Here is a 17,334-nt window from a genome sequence, read left to right as displayed (position 1 = left end):
ATTGTGGCAGAAGGGACAGACAAGTCACCAGATTTGACATATTTGGGAGACAGAACCCTTAGAACTTGGTGGCTCATTAGATAATGGGAACAGAAAAGAGGAATTAGGAATGATGCCCAGGCTTCTGGCTTCCACAACACAAGAGGAAGATACTACTCACTGAGATGGAGAACATAGGACAAAGCAGATTAGGAAGACAGATGAGTAAAAGCAAATAGCTCAGTCTGGACAGTGACAAGTTTGAGGAGGCTGGGGCATATCCAAGTGAAGTCGTCCAGTGGCAGTTAGACATGTAAGACACTTGGACTAGAAATATAAATTCGAAGTCATCCACATATAAATCATACCCGAAGCCATGGAGAAAAGATAGAATCCTCCTGAATAGTATGAGAGAAGAGAACAAGAAGGAATGCCAGACAGGTAAGAAGAATTACATGAGAGTTATGTGGCAGAAGGACTGAGTTTCAAAGAGGAAGTCATCAACAATGCTGAATACCACAGGGTCTGGATACGGTTTGAAAAATGTCCTTCTGGGGTGCCTGAGTGGCTCAGTTGGTTAAGCATCTGACTCTCCTCTTGATTGTGGCTCAGGTCATGATTGCACAGTTGTAGGACTGAGCACCATGTTGGGCTCTGTGCTCAGAGCAGAGTCTGCTTATCCCTCACCCTATGTTCCTCTGCTATCCTCATTCTATCACACACACAAATATCTTTTAAAGATTTTTTTTAAAAGATTTTATTTACTCATGAGAAACAGAGAGAAAGAGGTAGAGACATAGACAGAGGAAGAAGCAGGTTACCTGCAGAGAGCCCGATGCAGGACTTGATCCCACGACCTTGACCTGAGCCAAAGGCAGACACAACCACTGAGCCACCCATGTGCCCCAATAAAATTTTTTTAAAAAGGTCCCTCTGATTTGTCAATTGGGAAGTCATTAACATTCTTATCATGAGCTATTTTAATGTAGTGGATAAAGTATAATTAGATTATTGTACAATCTGGTTGTAGGACTCCTGGGTGGCTCAGCAGTTGAGCGTCTGCCTTTGGCTCAGGGTGTGATCCTGGGGTCCCGGGATCGAGTCCCACATCGGCGTCCCTGCAGGGAGCCTGCCTCTCTCTCTCTGCGTCTCTCATGAATAAATAAAATCTTTAAAAAAATAAAAATAAAAAAAAGACTAAAACAGTAGAGTTTATGCTTCTGCCTCTTTTTCTCCCGAGAGTGGCCTGGGAATAAAGAGAAACATGAGAAGTGGCCACAGGATTGGGAGTCAGGAAAAAAGTGAAGTCTGAAAATAGTAGCTGTGGAGAATGAGAGACCGAGCATTAAAAATGATTAAAATACACTAGACCACGACTAAGATTTCCACATGTGAAAGGAAAAAATAAAGACATAGTGGCCCTATTCAATAGGATACATAACACCTGAACACTCTGGCATCTTGTGGGAAGACGGAATTTAAAGGTCATCTTTAAAGACCATTGACTTGGACGTGTGACATCACGAAGGGATGTGCCCCGACACACACACGCTATTCTTTAGCCCGGCTGTATGCGTGGCACAGGCTGACACTCCACAATTCAGGGGCTCCATAAATCCACTACGGCCTTGAGGGAAATCCAGAAAGGAGCCCTTTGCTTCAAAGTAAAAACAATGGACTCTGTCTTGCTGCTCGGCGCGCCATTTCTGTCCGGGAAGGCGGTGTCAGACTCACCCAGGAGCCGAAAGTGGAGAGACAGGAATCAGCTGACCGGGGGCATTAGCGCTACGTTCCCCGCACCCTCCACGCTCACGATCCCGGCCTGAGGAACGCCGGGGCCACCACCGGGAACACTCGAGCGGCGACTGAGGAGAGGCCGCAAATTCAGGTCCCCGCTTCTCCCCCCTTAGTTCGCCGCGGAGCGTTCCGAGTAGTTTCACCTACCTTCGTCCGCGTCGTACATATTGGCAGACGGTTCCCAAGTTCCTAACTCTTGAAACCGGAGAAAACCGCGCAGCAGCCACCAGCGCCCTCAGCGTGAGGGGAAGTAATTTCCGTCTCCGGCGTTCCCAGAATGCTCTGCTTCTCGGGGCCGAGGCCAACCCACAAAGCCGCCAACGTAAGATCTGCGCCTGCGCAAGTCGTCGGCTGGGTTAACGAGGGTTAGAGCTGCGCACGCGCAAACTGCAGACTGGTGGCTGCGAGGAATGTTCCTATAGTTTGAGGGTCGGATCCCGCCAGCTTTTTTGTTTTTCGATATCGTTGAACAAAGAACACCTGATAAAAAAAAACCATAAAGATTTATTAATAAAAGGCTTTAATTGAAGCCATGAGGACGCGGCGTTTTGGGGGGAGGGGTTCTGAAGACCAAAACCACGAAGCTTTGAAAAACGTGATTCACTAGAAGCCCGCCGGGCCAGCAAGTGGCGCGTTCCAGAAGCCCTAAAGTACGCAACCCCTCACTGGCCTCTCCGGCCCACGCAACTCGGCCCAGGTCGCCGACGCTTTTGCAGTAACTTAGGAAGGGTTCTCGGGCCTCAGATCATTCTCGCGAGAACTCACAGGATTCGAAGTTTGGTGTCGGACAAACGAACGCCCACCGGTAGTCCCGGGCTCCGGTCTCGGGTTTGACGCACGTCTCGGACCCTAGTGCGCCTGCGCGCACGCGTCTCCGCCTCCCGCCCTGGGTCGCGTTCCCCATGCTACCTGCACGCCTCGCCCGCCGGCTGCTGCGGCCCTTCCTGCGGGGATCGGCTCCCGCGGCGGCCGGCCATGGCTCTCGGGGGCCGCTTCTCGAGCGACGTGCGGCCGCGCCCTCCTCCCAGCAGCCGTCGTGCCTGGTACGCGGGCTTTCCCGTGGCTCAGCGGCGCCTGGGGGTTACGAAGGGGGGACTGACGTGGAGGAGCATTTTCTGTTCCCGGAGTACGTCTCGGAGCCGGAGCCTGCACCGACCGTCGAAGAGCAGCTGCGGGAACTGCAGCAGCGGCAGGAGGAGGAGGAGGAGCGACGGAAGCGGCGGCGGCCGCAGAAGGGACCGCCCGGGAGTCGGGGACACCCGGTCGTGGGACACCCGGACCCGACGGTGCCGCCCAGCGGCCTGAGCTGCTCGGGCTGCGGAGCGGAGCTGCACTGCCGGGACCCGGGCGTGCCCGGCTACCTGCCCAGCGAGAAGTTCCTCAGCGCGGCGGCGGAGACCGACGGCGGGCTGGCGCGAGCCGTGTGCCAGCGCTGCTGGCTGCTGGTGCACCACCGGCGCGCCCTGCGCGTGCAGATGAGCCGCGAGCAGTACCTGGAGCTGGTGAGCGCCGCGCTGCGGCGGCCCGGGCCCGCCCTGGTGCTCTACATGGTGGACCTGCTCGACCTGCCCGACGCCCTGCTGCCCGACCTGCCCGCGCTGGTGGGCCCCAGGCAGCTGATCGTGCTGGGGAACAAGGTGGACCTGCTGCCCCAGGACGCGCCCGGCCACCTGCAGCGGCTCCGGGAGCGACTGTGGGACGACTGTACCCGCGCAGGGCTGCTGCGGCCCCCTGGCCGCCGGGGGCCACGGCACGCCGGCGAGGACGGGCAGCGAGACGGGGCGGAGAATTCGAATTCTGCCGCCAGGGCCCGCCCGGTGCTCAGGGACGTGCGGCTCATCAGCGCCAAGACTGGCTATGGAGTGGAAGAGTTGATCTCCGCGCTCCAGCGCTCCTGGCGTTACCGCGGCGACGTGTACCTCGTTGGCGCCACCAACGCTGGCAAGTCCACTCTCTTCAACACGCTCCTAGGGTCCGATTACTGCATCGCCAAGGGCGCCGAGGCTATCGACAGAGCCACCATCTCCCCCTGGCCTGGTGAGCCCTCGGGAGGCCTGCCTCCTCTCTTTTCTGAGACGCTGGGAAGTCTGGTTGCGGCCCAGGCCTCTAGTCCATCCTTCCTTAATGCCCACGTGGGGCGCAGTCTGGAGCCTTCCATTTAAAAGTTCCCTCCCGGGCATCCCCAGTGGCTCAGCGGTTTACTGCCACCTTTAACCCCGGGATGTGATCCTGGAGACCCGGGATCGAGTCCCACGTCGGGCTCCTGCATGGAGCCTGCTTTTCCCTATGCCTGTGTCTCTCTCTCTCTCTCTCTCTCTCTGCCTCTCATGAATAAATAAATAAAATCTTTAAAAAATAATAAAATGAAAGTTCCCTCATGGGCAGTCCGGGTGGCTCAGCGGTTTAGCACCTGCCTTCAGCCCAGGGCCTGATCCTGGAGTCCTGGGATCAAGTCCCACATCCGGCTCCTGCATGGAGCCTGCTTCTCTCTCTGCCTGTGTCTCTGCCTCTCTGTCTCTGTCTCTCATGAATAAATAAATAAAATCTTTTAAAAAATAAAACTTCTCTCCCTACTATGGTCACACCTGTCTTTTGTGTCAGCCTAGTGCTTGGAAAGTTAGTATATGTTAGACTCATTTTCTCATGGGAATATTTATGGAGCACTTCTGTGTTCCAGTCACTGTTCTTGAGGCACTGTAGATGAACCAGAGAGCAGAGCTCCAGTTCCTCTCTTGGAAGTTTCCCTGGTAGCTTTACCTTGTATGTTTCTCTCTTCTTTTTCTTCTTTTTCAACTTTTTCTTTTCTTCTTTTCAACTTTCTAAACTTCCACCCTCTCTTAAGTTTATTCGTAAGATCAAATCCAAATACTATACGCATTTAATATTTGAATAATTCACTAATTGTCATTTGGTGTGTGGCTTTGAGAAAAAAATGTCAACTGTGCGGTTTTAAGAAACTTTGGTAATCGCAAAATGGGTCTTTCTGTGACCCTGTTGGTATTTAACTGTTGGCAAAACTCTTGTTCCTTTGAAACCAGTGCTTAACTTTAATAAGCTGTTCTTCTCTGTCCAGACTTTGTTTGAATTATACACAGAAGTGCTTTTATACTGGATGGTAGTACAGTGAAAATGGAAAGAAAGCAGGTCTGCAGATTTGGGATTCAAATCCAAGTTGAGCCTTTGATCCAGTCTCTGAGCCTGTTTCCTCATCTGTAAAATGAGAATGATCTTGTAGAGGGTTGTCTTGAAGGTTAAGTGAAGTAAATAGCAGTACCTGAGACAATGTAGCCCCTCAAAAATGTTAGTTTTCCTCCCCTTATTTCCTCTTGTAAAATGTTTATAAGAACATTTTTATTCTTTGGTATTTCAGGTACTACATTAAACCTTCTGAAGTTTCCTATTTGCAACCCAACACCTTATAGGATGTTTGAAAGACAAAAAAGGCTTAAGAAAGATGCAGCTGAAGCTGAAGAAAATCTTAGTCCACAAGAACAAAATCAGCTTAAGCTCTTGAAAAGGCGTGGTTATGTAGTAGGTAAGTATCTTCTATAGGAAAACTCTTGTTGGGCCTATGCTAGCATTTTTTTGTTGAGCAACCTGAAATACAGCTGTCTGGGGCTAGCGAGTTTTTGTGGGGAGAGACAACCCCCCTTATTCTAGAACAAAGAGGCCCTTTAGAGGCAAGGCTACCGTTTGAAATCCCAGAGTTCATTGTGCTGAGAAAACTGAAACAGTAGATTCTTGGAGAAATCCAGGAGAGGAAACCTGCAACAACTACCCACGTAGCCAATTGCCAGCAATCGAAGCATTTTCACTGAGAAACAGCACACTCTCCGTGCAAACCAGCACAGGTTGCTGACTCCACAACACAGCTTTAAATTACCTCGTCCCTCTTTCCTTAGTATCTTTTTTCAACCTTCCTTCACTGAAAACAGTTTGGTTTCCAGAACTTTCCCCCACCCACCCAACCCCCTGCCCGATGTACACAGCTAGCCACAGATTTGACCGTTGCAAGAGTCTGACTCCCATTGCCTTTGAAAAAAAGGCAAAGGTATCGTTGTAGTCTTGCTTCCAAGCACCATAGTTAGTCTAAGTAACTTGTTTTTGAGGCAAGTAAGGAGAATAAGAATTATCTGTCTGGAGTCAAAAGCTTCAAAAGAATGACTAATAGCTTAAATATAACTTTTTCTAGGAAGAGTTGGAAGGACGTTCTTGTATTCAGAAGAACGGAAAGATGAAGCTGCCTTTGAGTTTGATGCTGATTCACTTGCCTTTGACATGGGAAATGAACCTGCTATGGTTGCAGATAAATCCACCAAACGAGTAGAATTAACTCCACAAGATATAAAAGATGCCCACTGGTTTCATGACACCCCTGGAATTACAAAAGAAAATTGTGTATGTATTTCATGTCTTTTGGAAATAATAACTTTTTTTTCCCAAGATTATTTATTTATTAGAGCACAAGAGGGAGGGGCAGAGGGAAAGGGAAAAGCAGACTCCCCGTTGAGCAGGAAGCCTGATGCGGGACTCTGTCCCAGGACCCTGAGATCATGATCTGAACCAAAGGCAGACATTTGACTGACTGAGCCACCCAGGCACCCCAGAAATATTAACTTTCAATTGCACAAGTACTGTCTTAATTGGCAGAACACAGGAAAGGAGTATCCTTTCACTTTAGGCTCAGTTCTGATTCATTCATAGAAGCAGTTCAGGGTGATCTATGTGCTATCAAGATCAGTATTCCATTTTGTAGGCTTTACTGCTCACAACCTCTTTGTGTTATTGTGGTTGTTACCTTAGTTAGGGAGACATTTATGAAATCCTAGATTTTGAGTTTGGAAGAAAACAAATATCACTGCAGTCCCGCCACATGTTCTGTGCTTGAATTCCCTCTAAACATAGCCATTTGTCTTGAACTGAAATAAGGAGTGACTTAACCTCAGCTAAAGCAGTGTCACCTCATCTCCCATGGTAACCCATTTGGCCTTTGACCTGCCTTTTGTGTTGAGCTGAACAGTCTACCTGTAACTTGTACCCATTGTTCTTTAAATGGTCCTGCATGGAATGAACAGAATGCCTGTTTTCCTTGCTAGACTTTGAACTACTTTAAAGGGTAATGTTCTATATCTTCTCACTCTTCTCTTTCATTAGTTCATCCTACAAACATTGAACATTTACAGTGCTGACATAATCCAGATTATTTCTCTTTGTTTCTTGTGGCTGTTCTGAGAGATAGGCTTTTCATCAATTCAGGCCTCTATTCAGAATATTTTCTAATTTGTTTTTGTCCTTAAAATATGACACTAAGAACTAAGTGTCTTGTATAAGTATCCTCAGATGAGCACAACTTGGAATAGGATTAACTCTACCTCTCTTGCCCTTATACATCTTACTCTAATTGCAGGATCTCCTGGGCAACTTTGTTTTATTTCATTAAATTAAGCCCGTGTCCTATACACTCATTAAATCTCACAACTTTTTATTCATTTGCAGTTTTGATTATCATCCAAGTCATAGGTTGACTGAAGAATGCATCCAGGATACAGCCTTACAACAGATCCATTAATCAGTTTCCTTTGAATCTGGTCACTGATACAAGTTCCTGGTTTGCCTAATTATGCCTGTTTATGCCTAGGAAAAGTGGTGTCTTAGCTTCTTTTCCTTCTTTGTGTTATCTGAATCACTTAGTTTCATTCTCAAAATTATGCTCTACTTATAGTGTCCCATGTCATAGAATCATATGGAGCTTTCACCGTTTTTGTGGTCCAAAATATAATGGCTTGTGTCAACTTTCTCTTCCTTAGCAATCCATAACTTCAGAGTAATTGGACTGCTTTCTAATAATGTTCCAGCACTTGAACTTCACCATTCATTGATTTCTTCCCTTTTAGACTCAAGTCAAGGATAGCAGGTATTTTAGTCATATGTACCCTCTTGTCAAATAGTCAGAAAAGCAAGAATTTGCTAAATATTGTAGCCAGCAAAATGAGACCCTCAAGTCATTAGATCTAAAAGGTCTCTGGCATTTTGTTTCTGTCAGTTTATTGATAAGTTTATTGGATGCCTTAAACCAGTGTTTTCCCAAACTAAATCAAAGAACTCTGCTGAGAAATAAAAGTGTTAAGGTCTCTGCTAAAAAGGGCTAAAAGGCTTCTACTGCAGGTGGCTTTTATTTATTTTATTTTTTAAGATTGTATTTATTTATTTGATAGGGAGAGTACACAAGAAGGGGAGAAGCAGGCTCCCCCCAGAGCAGGGAGCCTGATGTGGGGCTGTATCCCAGGACCCTGGGATCATGACCTGAATGGAAGGCAGATGCTTAACTAACTGAGCCACCCAGGTGCCCCTGTAGGTGGCTTTTAATATGCTTTTTTTTAATACAAATGCTGAGGGAAAGTACTTGCAGGCTCCTTGTTATGTATTTGCTTGTGAGGCTCTCTAGGTTTCATGTGTTCTTTATTTACTTATCTTTCTTTTTTGTTGTTTTTAAGATTTTATTTATTTATTTGAGAAAGTGAGGAGAGTAGGGGGCAGAGTGGGGAGGGAGAGAGAAAGAATCTCAAGCAGAGGGCAGCCGGGGTGGCTCAGCAGTTTAGCTCCACCTTCAGCCCTGGGCCTGATCCTGGAGACCCAGGATCGAATCCCATGTCAGGCTCCCTGCATGTAGTCTGCTTCTCCCTCTGCCTGTGTCTCTGCGCCTCTCTCTCTCTCTCTCTCATGAATAAATAAATAAAATCTTTTAAAAAAGAAGAATCTCAGGCAGACTCAGAGCCTATCACAGGGCCCAATGTGGGGATTGATCTGAGGACCCTAAGATCATGCATGACCTGAGCTGAAACCAAGAGTCAGATGTTTAACTAACTGAGCCACCCAGGCGCCCCTCCTTGTTATTTTTCTTAATCCAGTTCACAGAAGTTTTTTTTTATCCACTTTTTTACTGACTCTAATATTTCTTTAAAAAAAAAATTTTTTTTTATGTAATCTCTACACCCAGTGTGGAGCTCAGACTCAGAACCCTGAGATCGAGTCACATGCTTTACCAACTGAGCCAGCCAAATGTCCCCATAATATTTCTTTTTAAATCAGATTTTGATTCCCTGAATTCTATCAGAATCTTGTGCTTCCTGGGTTTCCTTTCTATTTTCTCTAGTTTCTTGGAACTCTTCATTCTTAGAAGCCAGAGAATTCATCACTTTCTCATTTTTTGCTGACACTTCAGGGGAAATAAAAAAACTGAAGACCAGAATGTGGAAGAGCGTTCTTCAGCGCTCTCTAACTGCTCCTAGAATGAGTGTTTTTTTCATTTAATGCATGCATACTTGCCACTGGGATAGAAGGTGGTATATTGCCTTACCTTTGGCTGATAACTACTGGTCCCTAGAAGCCTTGATGGAGAGAACATAGTGCTGTTTTGGGAATGACTCAAAGGTGTTTTCGGTTCACACCAGTTTTGACATTTGAGAGATACTGCTGACATACAAAGTCTCATACTCCCATGTAAGTTGTTTTGCGGGTTACTCAGTATTACATTGTGAAACAAGAGTAGAGCCATCCGCAAATTGATTTAAACAATATAGCAATTTTATGTGCAACAAATTCTGACATACTTTGGTTTATTTTATCACTTTTTTACCTTAGAGGGTATATCACAATATATCTTCAATAAAGGTAATTCTCTAAAACATCTGCCCTCTGCTTTACAGATTTTAAACCTTCTAACAGAAAAAGAAGTAAATATTGTTTTGCCAACATGTTCCATTGTTCCAAGAACTTTTGTGCTTAAACCAGGAATGGTTCTATTTTTGGGTGCCATAGGCCGCATAGATTTTCTGCAGGTAAGGAAAGTCTGTACTGTTAAAAAAAATGATGTAGGATTACTTTAAGGATGCAGGTATATGAACGAGATTGGCAAAATGTTGATAACGAGATCATGACTGTGTAGGAAGTTGATTATACTTTTTTGTTTGCAAATGTCCATAATAAAAACTGGGGGAAAAGAAATGGGAGGAAAAACAAGTAGTGGGTCTCAAAAACTAGATCTTCATTAGGTTATTGAATGCCCATACAGCTTGGCATGAGGAAAAGATGCTGTCCCTATCCTGTGGTATTGTTTCACATGGAAATCATAGGTTAAAAAGAAAAAAATAGGTCCAACCTTTAGGTACATGGTTAATATGCATTAAATAAATCCCACTTTTTTGTTTTAAGCTTTTTTTTTTTTAAGCAAACTCTACACCCAACATGGGGCTTGAACTCACAATTGATCAAGAGTCACATGCTCCCCTACCTGAGCAAGCCAGCCTCCCTTCCCCCACTCCTTATATCCCCAAGATATGTATACATTTATGTATGTGCTTTTCTGTTTGATATTCACTTACATAGCATCATTCTGGGGATTTTTTAGTATTTACAGAATTGCTCCGTTTTCCCAAAGAGAGGAGAAAAAAGGGAAATGAAACATGGATGTGTCCAGCAACAGTAAATGCAACTTGGAGGCCAGTGCTATAGCATATTTCTTGGGTTTTGTGTTTTTTCATAAATTGTTAGCAATTTAGCCTTACACATTTATGTTTCATTAAAGCCCACAGAACGTTAACTTTACACTGCACAATTTACACTTTAAAATGCGCAATTAAAGCATTTCCTTTTACTCACATTTCTTTGTGTGTAGGGGTTTTAAATAGGCTTCATGCCCAGCATGGAGCGCAACATGGGACTTGAACTTACCACCTTGAGATCAAGACCTGAGCTGAGATCAAGAGTTAGCCACTTTAACTGACTGAGCCACCCAGGTGCCCCTCCTTGTGTATTTCCTCTACTTATATTTAATTATACTCCATTTACTTAGAAAAGGAGCTTGATTTAGGGGGACAAAGGGGTCATTGATCGTAACTTGTAATATGCGGTTTTTGCAAGTTTTTCATTCTGTAAAATAATTATTTTCTTCCTTTCTTAAGGGAAATCAGTCGGCTTGGTTTACAGTTGTGGCTTCCAACCTCCTCCCTGTGCACATTACTTCCTTGGACAGGGCGGATACTGTGTATCAGAAGCATGCAGGTCATACATTACTCAAGGTGAGCCACACACTTTGAAGATTACACAATTAGGTTAACGTACACTGTGACAGCCTCACAGCCCTGCTAAGAAAGCCTTTGTTGAACTTACCATTTTTGTTATATGATCAGCTAACTCTCTCCTCACCTGTTCTGCTTGAGGATTTTGGCTATAAAGTAAAGTGAGCTCTATGAGAAAAGGGAGGTTATTTGGACTCATCCTAGAATAGTATGGACTTGTGTTTTTTCTAAACTACACTGGCCAATACCGTAGCCACAAGTGGCTATTTAAATTTAAATAAATTCGGGACACCTGGGTGGCCCACCAGTTAAGGGAGTCTGCCTTCAGCCCAGGGGCATGATCCTGCAGATCCAGGATCGAGTCCCACATCGGGCTCTTTGCATGGAGCCTGCTTCTCCCTCTGCCTGTGTCTATGCCTCTCTCTTTCCGTGTCTCTCATGAATAAAAAAATAAAATCTTTTTTAAAAATTGTTTTTTAATAAATTTAAGGTAAATAAAATTTAAAGTTGAGTTGTTCAGTTGCACTAGCCACTTTTGACTGCCCAGCAGTCACATCATTGCGGAAAGTTATATCAGATAGCGCTGAATGAAGAGAAGTTACACATTTTCTCACAATTGGGGTTGCTACTGACTTCCGGTAGATGGAAGCCAGGGATGATGCTGGAATCCTATAGTGCACAAGACAGACCCTCACAACAAAGAATTATCTGGTCCAAAATGTCCATAGTGCCAAGGTTGATAAGTCCTGGCCTGAGTAGAAAAGCCCTCCTCCTAGGTTCTTAATCCCAGACGCTTACAGATTATCTTAGTTTTTCACTCCTGCTCTACTTTCCCCTTGTAGGTATGTTACAGTTTCTCTCATTTTTTTTTTTTTTAAGATTTTATTTATTTATTCATGAGGCACAGAGAGAGAGAGACAGAGACACAGGCAGAGGGAGAAGCAGGCTCCCTGTAAGGAGCCAGATGCAGGACTCCCATAGCAGAACCCCGGGATCACAACCTGAGCCAAAGGCAGACACTCAACCACTGAGCCACCCACACGCTCCTCTCATCTTTAAAAAACGAAACAAAACTCAGGGTCCTGCTTGTTCCTTCTTTTTACAATCAACATTGTAAGTGTTGGTAATGATGCTGAAGGAACACATCTACAAAAACACCAGGTACATCCAGCAGAAATGATTGAGCATTAATTAGTGTTAATGCAACTGAATATAAGCCAAAATCCAAAATATATACCTGCCTGCCCTTCAAGGAGGATAAAAATAAACCTGACTTGAGAAGTAAATGCTTCTTTCTCTCTGTATTTCCTAAGAGAGCCAGACTAAACTTAAACTCCATTGAAATAACTGCCATAAGGTTAATATTCCAGAGACTTGTAGGATTTGCAGAATGGGTGAGCATATAAAGGCAATCAGCAATATAGAACCTATTGATTTTTCTACACTTAAAAGCCTTTAGGGGTAGCCCAGGTGGCTCGGCAGTTTGACGCTGCCTTCAGCCCAGGGTGTGATCCTGGAGACCCGGGATTGGGTCCCACATCGGGCTCCCCGCGTGGAGACTGCTTCTCCCTCTGCCTGTGTCTCTGCCTCTCTCTCTCTCTCTCTCTCTGTTTCTCTCATGAATAAATAAATAAAATCTTTAAAAAAAAAAAAAAAAGCCTTTAGTTCTCCTGTTATATTTGCTCACTTTTTAGGCCAAACAATAATATATGAGGTGAAATACAGTTAAGGACTCACAAGAAAGAAAACTTCTTACTCTATATAACATGGTGCTCATAAAAAAGGACCTGTGTGGTGCTCTATCCTAATGTATTTGTGTAGTTTTCAGAGCGGACATCACTGATACTTTCCAAAGTAACAATCCTAGTCTTCTCTCCTACTGTAACGGAAACTTTTTTTGGTGGGGAGGGCTGCTCAGAGACTCACTCTTCCATCCCATTTTTCTTACCTCCCAAATCAAAGTCAGCCTTGCCTCCTGATTATCACTGAATCCAGCCTCCCAATTCAAGCTGTAATCTGGTTTCATTAGGTTTATTGAGAACCTATTTTCTTAGCTTCCAGCTTTTATTGCCCTCCTCCTCCCCCAGTATATCTCCCCAGCCACTAAAGTAGTGGTTCTCAATCAGGGGACATTTGACAATGACTAGAGTCATTTTTGTGTTTCACAACTTGGTGGATGCTGCTAAAAATTCTACAATGAAAAAAAAAATAAAAATAAATAAAAATTAAAAAAAATAAAAATTCTACAATGCACAAGACAGCCTCCCCACCCCGACAACAAAAAACTATTCAGCCTAAAATGTCGACAGTGTCGAAGTTAAGAAACTCTGCACTATAGAGGTCTTTCCAAAATACAAAGCAGGTCACAGTATTTTTTTATTCCTATCTGTTCTTTTTCCTGCTAATTCCTTGGTATTTCCACATTACTAAGAAATCTAAACTGATAGCCTCGTCACTAATACACACACATACACAGACTGAACATACCTTAGACAATTCAACTACAATTCCCCGAACTCATCCTTTTTCCTGTTTTTGTGTCTATACTTGATGCTAACCCTGAATACCTTTCTAGTAAGTAATTTCAACCTATTGCTCACAGTACTACTCAGATATTGCTTCTTCATTAATGTTTTCCTTGACCAAAATGTGTTCATAACTTCTTCCTCCACAACCGTAGTACTTAATAGATGCCTCCCATCACATGCCTTACCTTGTAATTTGTTTACATGTTCTTTCCACCTTCTGACCTCCTTGAGGGCAGGGACCATATTGTAACATCTATTTTGTGTCCCTAATGTTAAACCAGAGAGATCTATTTTTTTTTTTTTTCCAGAGAGATCTATTAATAAGTTATTATCCAGCTACTTCCCATTCATGGACACATCTGTAAACAGAAGTTGAACCTTATCCATCATACATGTACCCTTCACTTGCAGTGAGGCAGGGATTAATCTTTGAGCCAGCCAGGCCTATGAGAACTAAGGTATTTTGAAGGATATTATCTTTTTTTTTTTTTTTGATTTTTATTTATTATTTATGATAGTCACACAGAGAGAGAGAGAGAGAGGCAGAGACACAGGCAGAGGGAGAAGCAGGCTCCATGCACCGGGAGCCCGACGTGGGATTCGATCCCGGGTCTCCAGGATCGTGCCCTGGGCCAAAGGCAGGCACCAAACCGCTGCGCCACCCAGGGATCCCTGAAGGATATTATCTTAATTGCCAAACATTACTCTGCAAAGCTTAATGGAGGGCTGTAAAAATAGTGTAAACTGATAAAGATTCTGCTATCAGGAGGTTACCACTAGAAACATGTTCACATGCAGTTCTTGGCACTGGGGTAGGCTTCATTTCACAGAGCTCCCATGCTTTTCATTGGAACAAGAAGTGATTTGGGATTTTCAGTAGCTGAGAATATTTATCTCAATGGCAGATTCCAATGGGTGGAGAAGAACGAATGGCAGGATTTCCTCCTCTTGTTGGTGAAGACATTACATTAAAAGAAGGACTTGGGGAATCTAAAGCAGTGGCTGACATCAAATTTTCATCTGCAGGTAATTTTACACCAAGCACTTTTTAAAAGGTGAATAAAGTAGCCTTTACTGACTTACAGTAGATTTTTTTAGAAATGTGCATTTAATTGACATAAACTGAGGATTTTAGGAAATACATACTAGTTTATTCATTAAATGAAACCTACTCTAAAAATAAATTTGTACCTTTTCACAAATGCATGCCTTCTACAAATGCATGCCTTCTTTAAAAATCGAGTGAAGGAGCAGCAGCCTCCTTTGGTGTTCCATTTTGAGCTTGGGGTAGGTGTTTTTAAGAAGATATTTGCTAACACCATTTTGTGTTCTGTCCCATGCCTGCATAGGTTGGGTTGCAGTAACACCTCAGTTTAAGGACAGACTGCATCTCCGAGGCTATACACCTCAAGGAACAGTTCTGACCGTCCGGCCCCCTCTCTTGCCACACATCGTTAACATCAAAGGAGAGCGCCTCAAGAGAAGTGTGGCCTATAAAACCAAGAAGCCCCCTTCCCTTGTGTACAATCTGCAGAAGAAAAAACAGAAGAAGTTGACCTTGTTCACTGAATATTAACATAACTACATACATAAATATAACCATAATAAAGCTGTCTTTGCTCCTACTCTTCTTGAACCACCCAGGACTGTACCTGTTTGTAATGTATTGAATTTGTATATACAAGGTTTTTTTTTGTAAGGTGTATATATGTATGTATGTGACCCTAATATACTTAAAAAGTAGTTAAGCTACATTCAAGTTTCTTGCACTATTAAGACCATATACTGGGGTCCCTAGTTGGCTCAGTCAGAGAAGCGTGCAACTCTTCATCTTAGGGTCATGAGTTCAAGTCCACATTGGGCATAGAGATTACAAAACAAAACTTTAAATAAATAAATAATAAATAAATAATAAATAAATAAATAAATAAATAAATAAATAAACCAACCAACCAGATGTCATTTCTTATTTACAGCCTAGTTGGGAGAGCAACATCGCAGCTGGCATATGAAAAAAATGGTAAGAAATGAGTCTCCAAAATACATTGGCTTAAGTAAAATAGAAGTGAATAGTGCCTCTGCTCCATATAGTTATCAAGTATCCAACTGGTGGAACACTCCATGGCTTCATCTGTAGGTCTACATCAATCAGAAGTCTATCTTTTATTATTCCTAGCTGAGTAAATAGCACTGTAGCTGTGTACAGTGAATAACTGGCAAGTCAAGTCCCAGATCCCAATGTTAGATAAATGCTAGTGGGATTAGCTGGCCTGAAATGCAGTCAGATCCATGAACTTCCTTGTAGACTAAGGTTTACCATAGAATTAATAGACATACCTATGTCTTCAGTCAACAGGCATCCATCCCCTAGCCCCCCATCTCACTAAGACAACTTAGAATAAATGGCTAGCATTTTAAGATGTAACTTGTAAGAACTGTAGATCTTGCTTTCATCATGTTTCAAAGTAAATACTATTGGCATCTTGGGGAAGGGAGCCCCTTATGTGTAAAACTGCATTTCAGGATGCCAGCATCCCTCCCCAGATACTAAATGCCACTAACAGCTCCCCCTGCCCCATTAGTCCTGGTGACAAATGAAAAGTACTTCTTATATTTATATATTTTATATCTTTTCCTCTAGAGGGCAGTAGCTTCCCAAGTTGAGAAATTTAATTTCCAGTTTTTTATTTTGGAGAAAATAAAACGCCATTAATTTTACAAGTCAAAACCTGGCATTTACATAGAAATATAGAGGAATGCCAGGGTGGCTCAGTGGTTGAGTGTCTGCCTTTGGCTCAGGATGTGATCCTGGGGTCCTGGGATCGAATCCACATCAGGCTCCCTGGGAGGAGCCTGCTTCTTCCTCTGCCTATGTCTCATGAATAAATAAAAAATCTTAAAAATTAAAAGAAATATAGAACCTAAGAACTAATGCTATCACTCTAATAACTTCTGAATTATTTTAGAAAGCAAAGCATTCCTCCTTAATGTCTCTTTTAGACCTCTTGACTAATAAAGATCCAGTTTTTAAGTGTTCATAATTTATACTCTCAGATTTTTACCTCTGAAATTCAATGGTTTTGTTTTATAAAGCTTGACTGAAACAGGTGTTTCAGGGTATCTTGCTAGAAGTTTCAAACAGTACAGTTTACTAGGCAAATTTAGTTTCCCTGGTTATATTAGTTAATGTCTTCAAGTCTTCATTTTCTCACCTACAAAAGGAGGGAAAGATGTTGGATTTCTCTTGGTCCTTGTATAATTCTCAGGAAAAACAGGCAGGAAAGCCAAGAAAGAGTGTTTCCTATACCACAGACAAAAAAGATGCCCCATGCCCAGACAGTTGAGGCCTTCAGCTAGGATCTATGTTTACTCCATACGCTGTCAACATAATACAGCCCAGGGCAACCCCGGGTGGCTCAGCGGTTTGGCGCCACCTTCGGCCCAGGGCGTGATCCTGGAGACCCGGGATGGAGTCCCGCAACCCTGCATGGAGCCTAAGCTTCTCTCTCTGCCTCTCTCTCTTTCTGTGTCTCTCATGAATAAATAAATAAAATAAAAAATCATTAAAAAGAAAAATGCAGCCCAGGATCACTACTGGTATATTCAATTCCACGGTAGATTTTACTTTAAGTTGTTACTGTATTGGTTTCTGAGCTTTATTTAGTTTATTGATAGTTTTTATTTTTCTTTAGAGATTTTATTTATTTGAGATTTTATTTGAGAGATTTAGAGCATGAGCAACAGTAGAGGCAGAGAGAAGCAGGCTCCCCACTGAGTTAGGGAGCCTGATGCAGGGCTTGATCCCATGATCCTGAGATCATGACCTGAGCCGAAGGCAGACACTTAACCAACTGAGCCACCCAGGCACCCCTTTACTGATACTTCTTAATCCAGTAATCTAAGTATGAAGACCTCCCTTGAATCAGTAATCATTTACACTATGGCAGCATGCA

At 43.5% G+C, this 17,334-nt stretch overlaps 2 protein-coding genes across 2 annotated transcripts in view; one reads left to right on the top strand and one right to left on the bottom strand.

The window, feature by feature from the left end:
* Positions 1-2,251, bottom strand: part of POLR2B (RNA polymerase II subunit B) — a 47,089-nt gene extending 44,838 nt beyond the window's left edge. The window contains exon 1 of the mRNA XM_077848141.1: positions 1,924-2,251. Coding sequence (XP_077704267.1) covers positions 1,924-1,942 — 19 coding nt within the window. The 5' untranslated portion in view covers positions 1,943-2,251. The remainder of the gene's footprint in view (positions 1-1,923) is intronic.
* On the top strand, positions 2,149-15,135 carry NOA1 (nitric oxide associated 1). Its single transcript, XM_077848142.1, has 7 exons — positions 2,149-3,813; positions 5,147-5,311; positions 5,969-6,174; positions 9,483-9,614; positions 10,737-10,853; positions 14,287-14,407; positions 14,731-15,135. The coding sequence occupies exons 1-7, from the start codon at positions 2,679-2,681 to the stop codon at positions 14,955-14,957; spliced, it is 2,103 nt and encodes a 700-aa protein (XP_077704268.1). The 5' UTR covers positions 2,149-2,678; the 3' UTR covers positions 14,958-15,135.
* The last annotated feature ends 2,199 nt before the right edge of the window (positions 15,136-17,334 follow it).

Source organism: Canis aureus, chromosome 14 (genome assembly GCF_053574225.1).
Source record: "Canis aureus isolate CA01 chromosome 14, VMU_Caureus_v.1.0, whole genome shotgun sequence".
Taxonomy (NCBI): domain Eukaryota; kingdom Metazoa; phylum Chordata; class Mammalia; order Carnivora; family Canidae; genus Canis; species Canis aureus.
The sequence above is the reverse complement of the archived record's forward strand: the minus strand, read 5'-3'. Positions and strand labels throughout refer to the sequence as shown.

Coding starts and splice junctions, on each gene's coding strand:
- NOA1 (XM_077848142.1), top strand. CDS start 2,679: ATGCTACCTGCACGCCTCGCCCGCCGGCTGCTGCGGCCCTTCCTGCGG. Junction 5,312..5,968: donor AAGGCGTGGTTATGTAGTAG/GTAAGTATCTTC, acceptor AACTTTTTCTAG/GAAGAGTTGGAAGGACGTTC. Junction 10,854..14,286: donor CAGGTCATACATTACTCAAG/GTGAGCCACACA, acceptor TCTCAATGGCAG/ATTCCAATGGGTGGAGAAGA.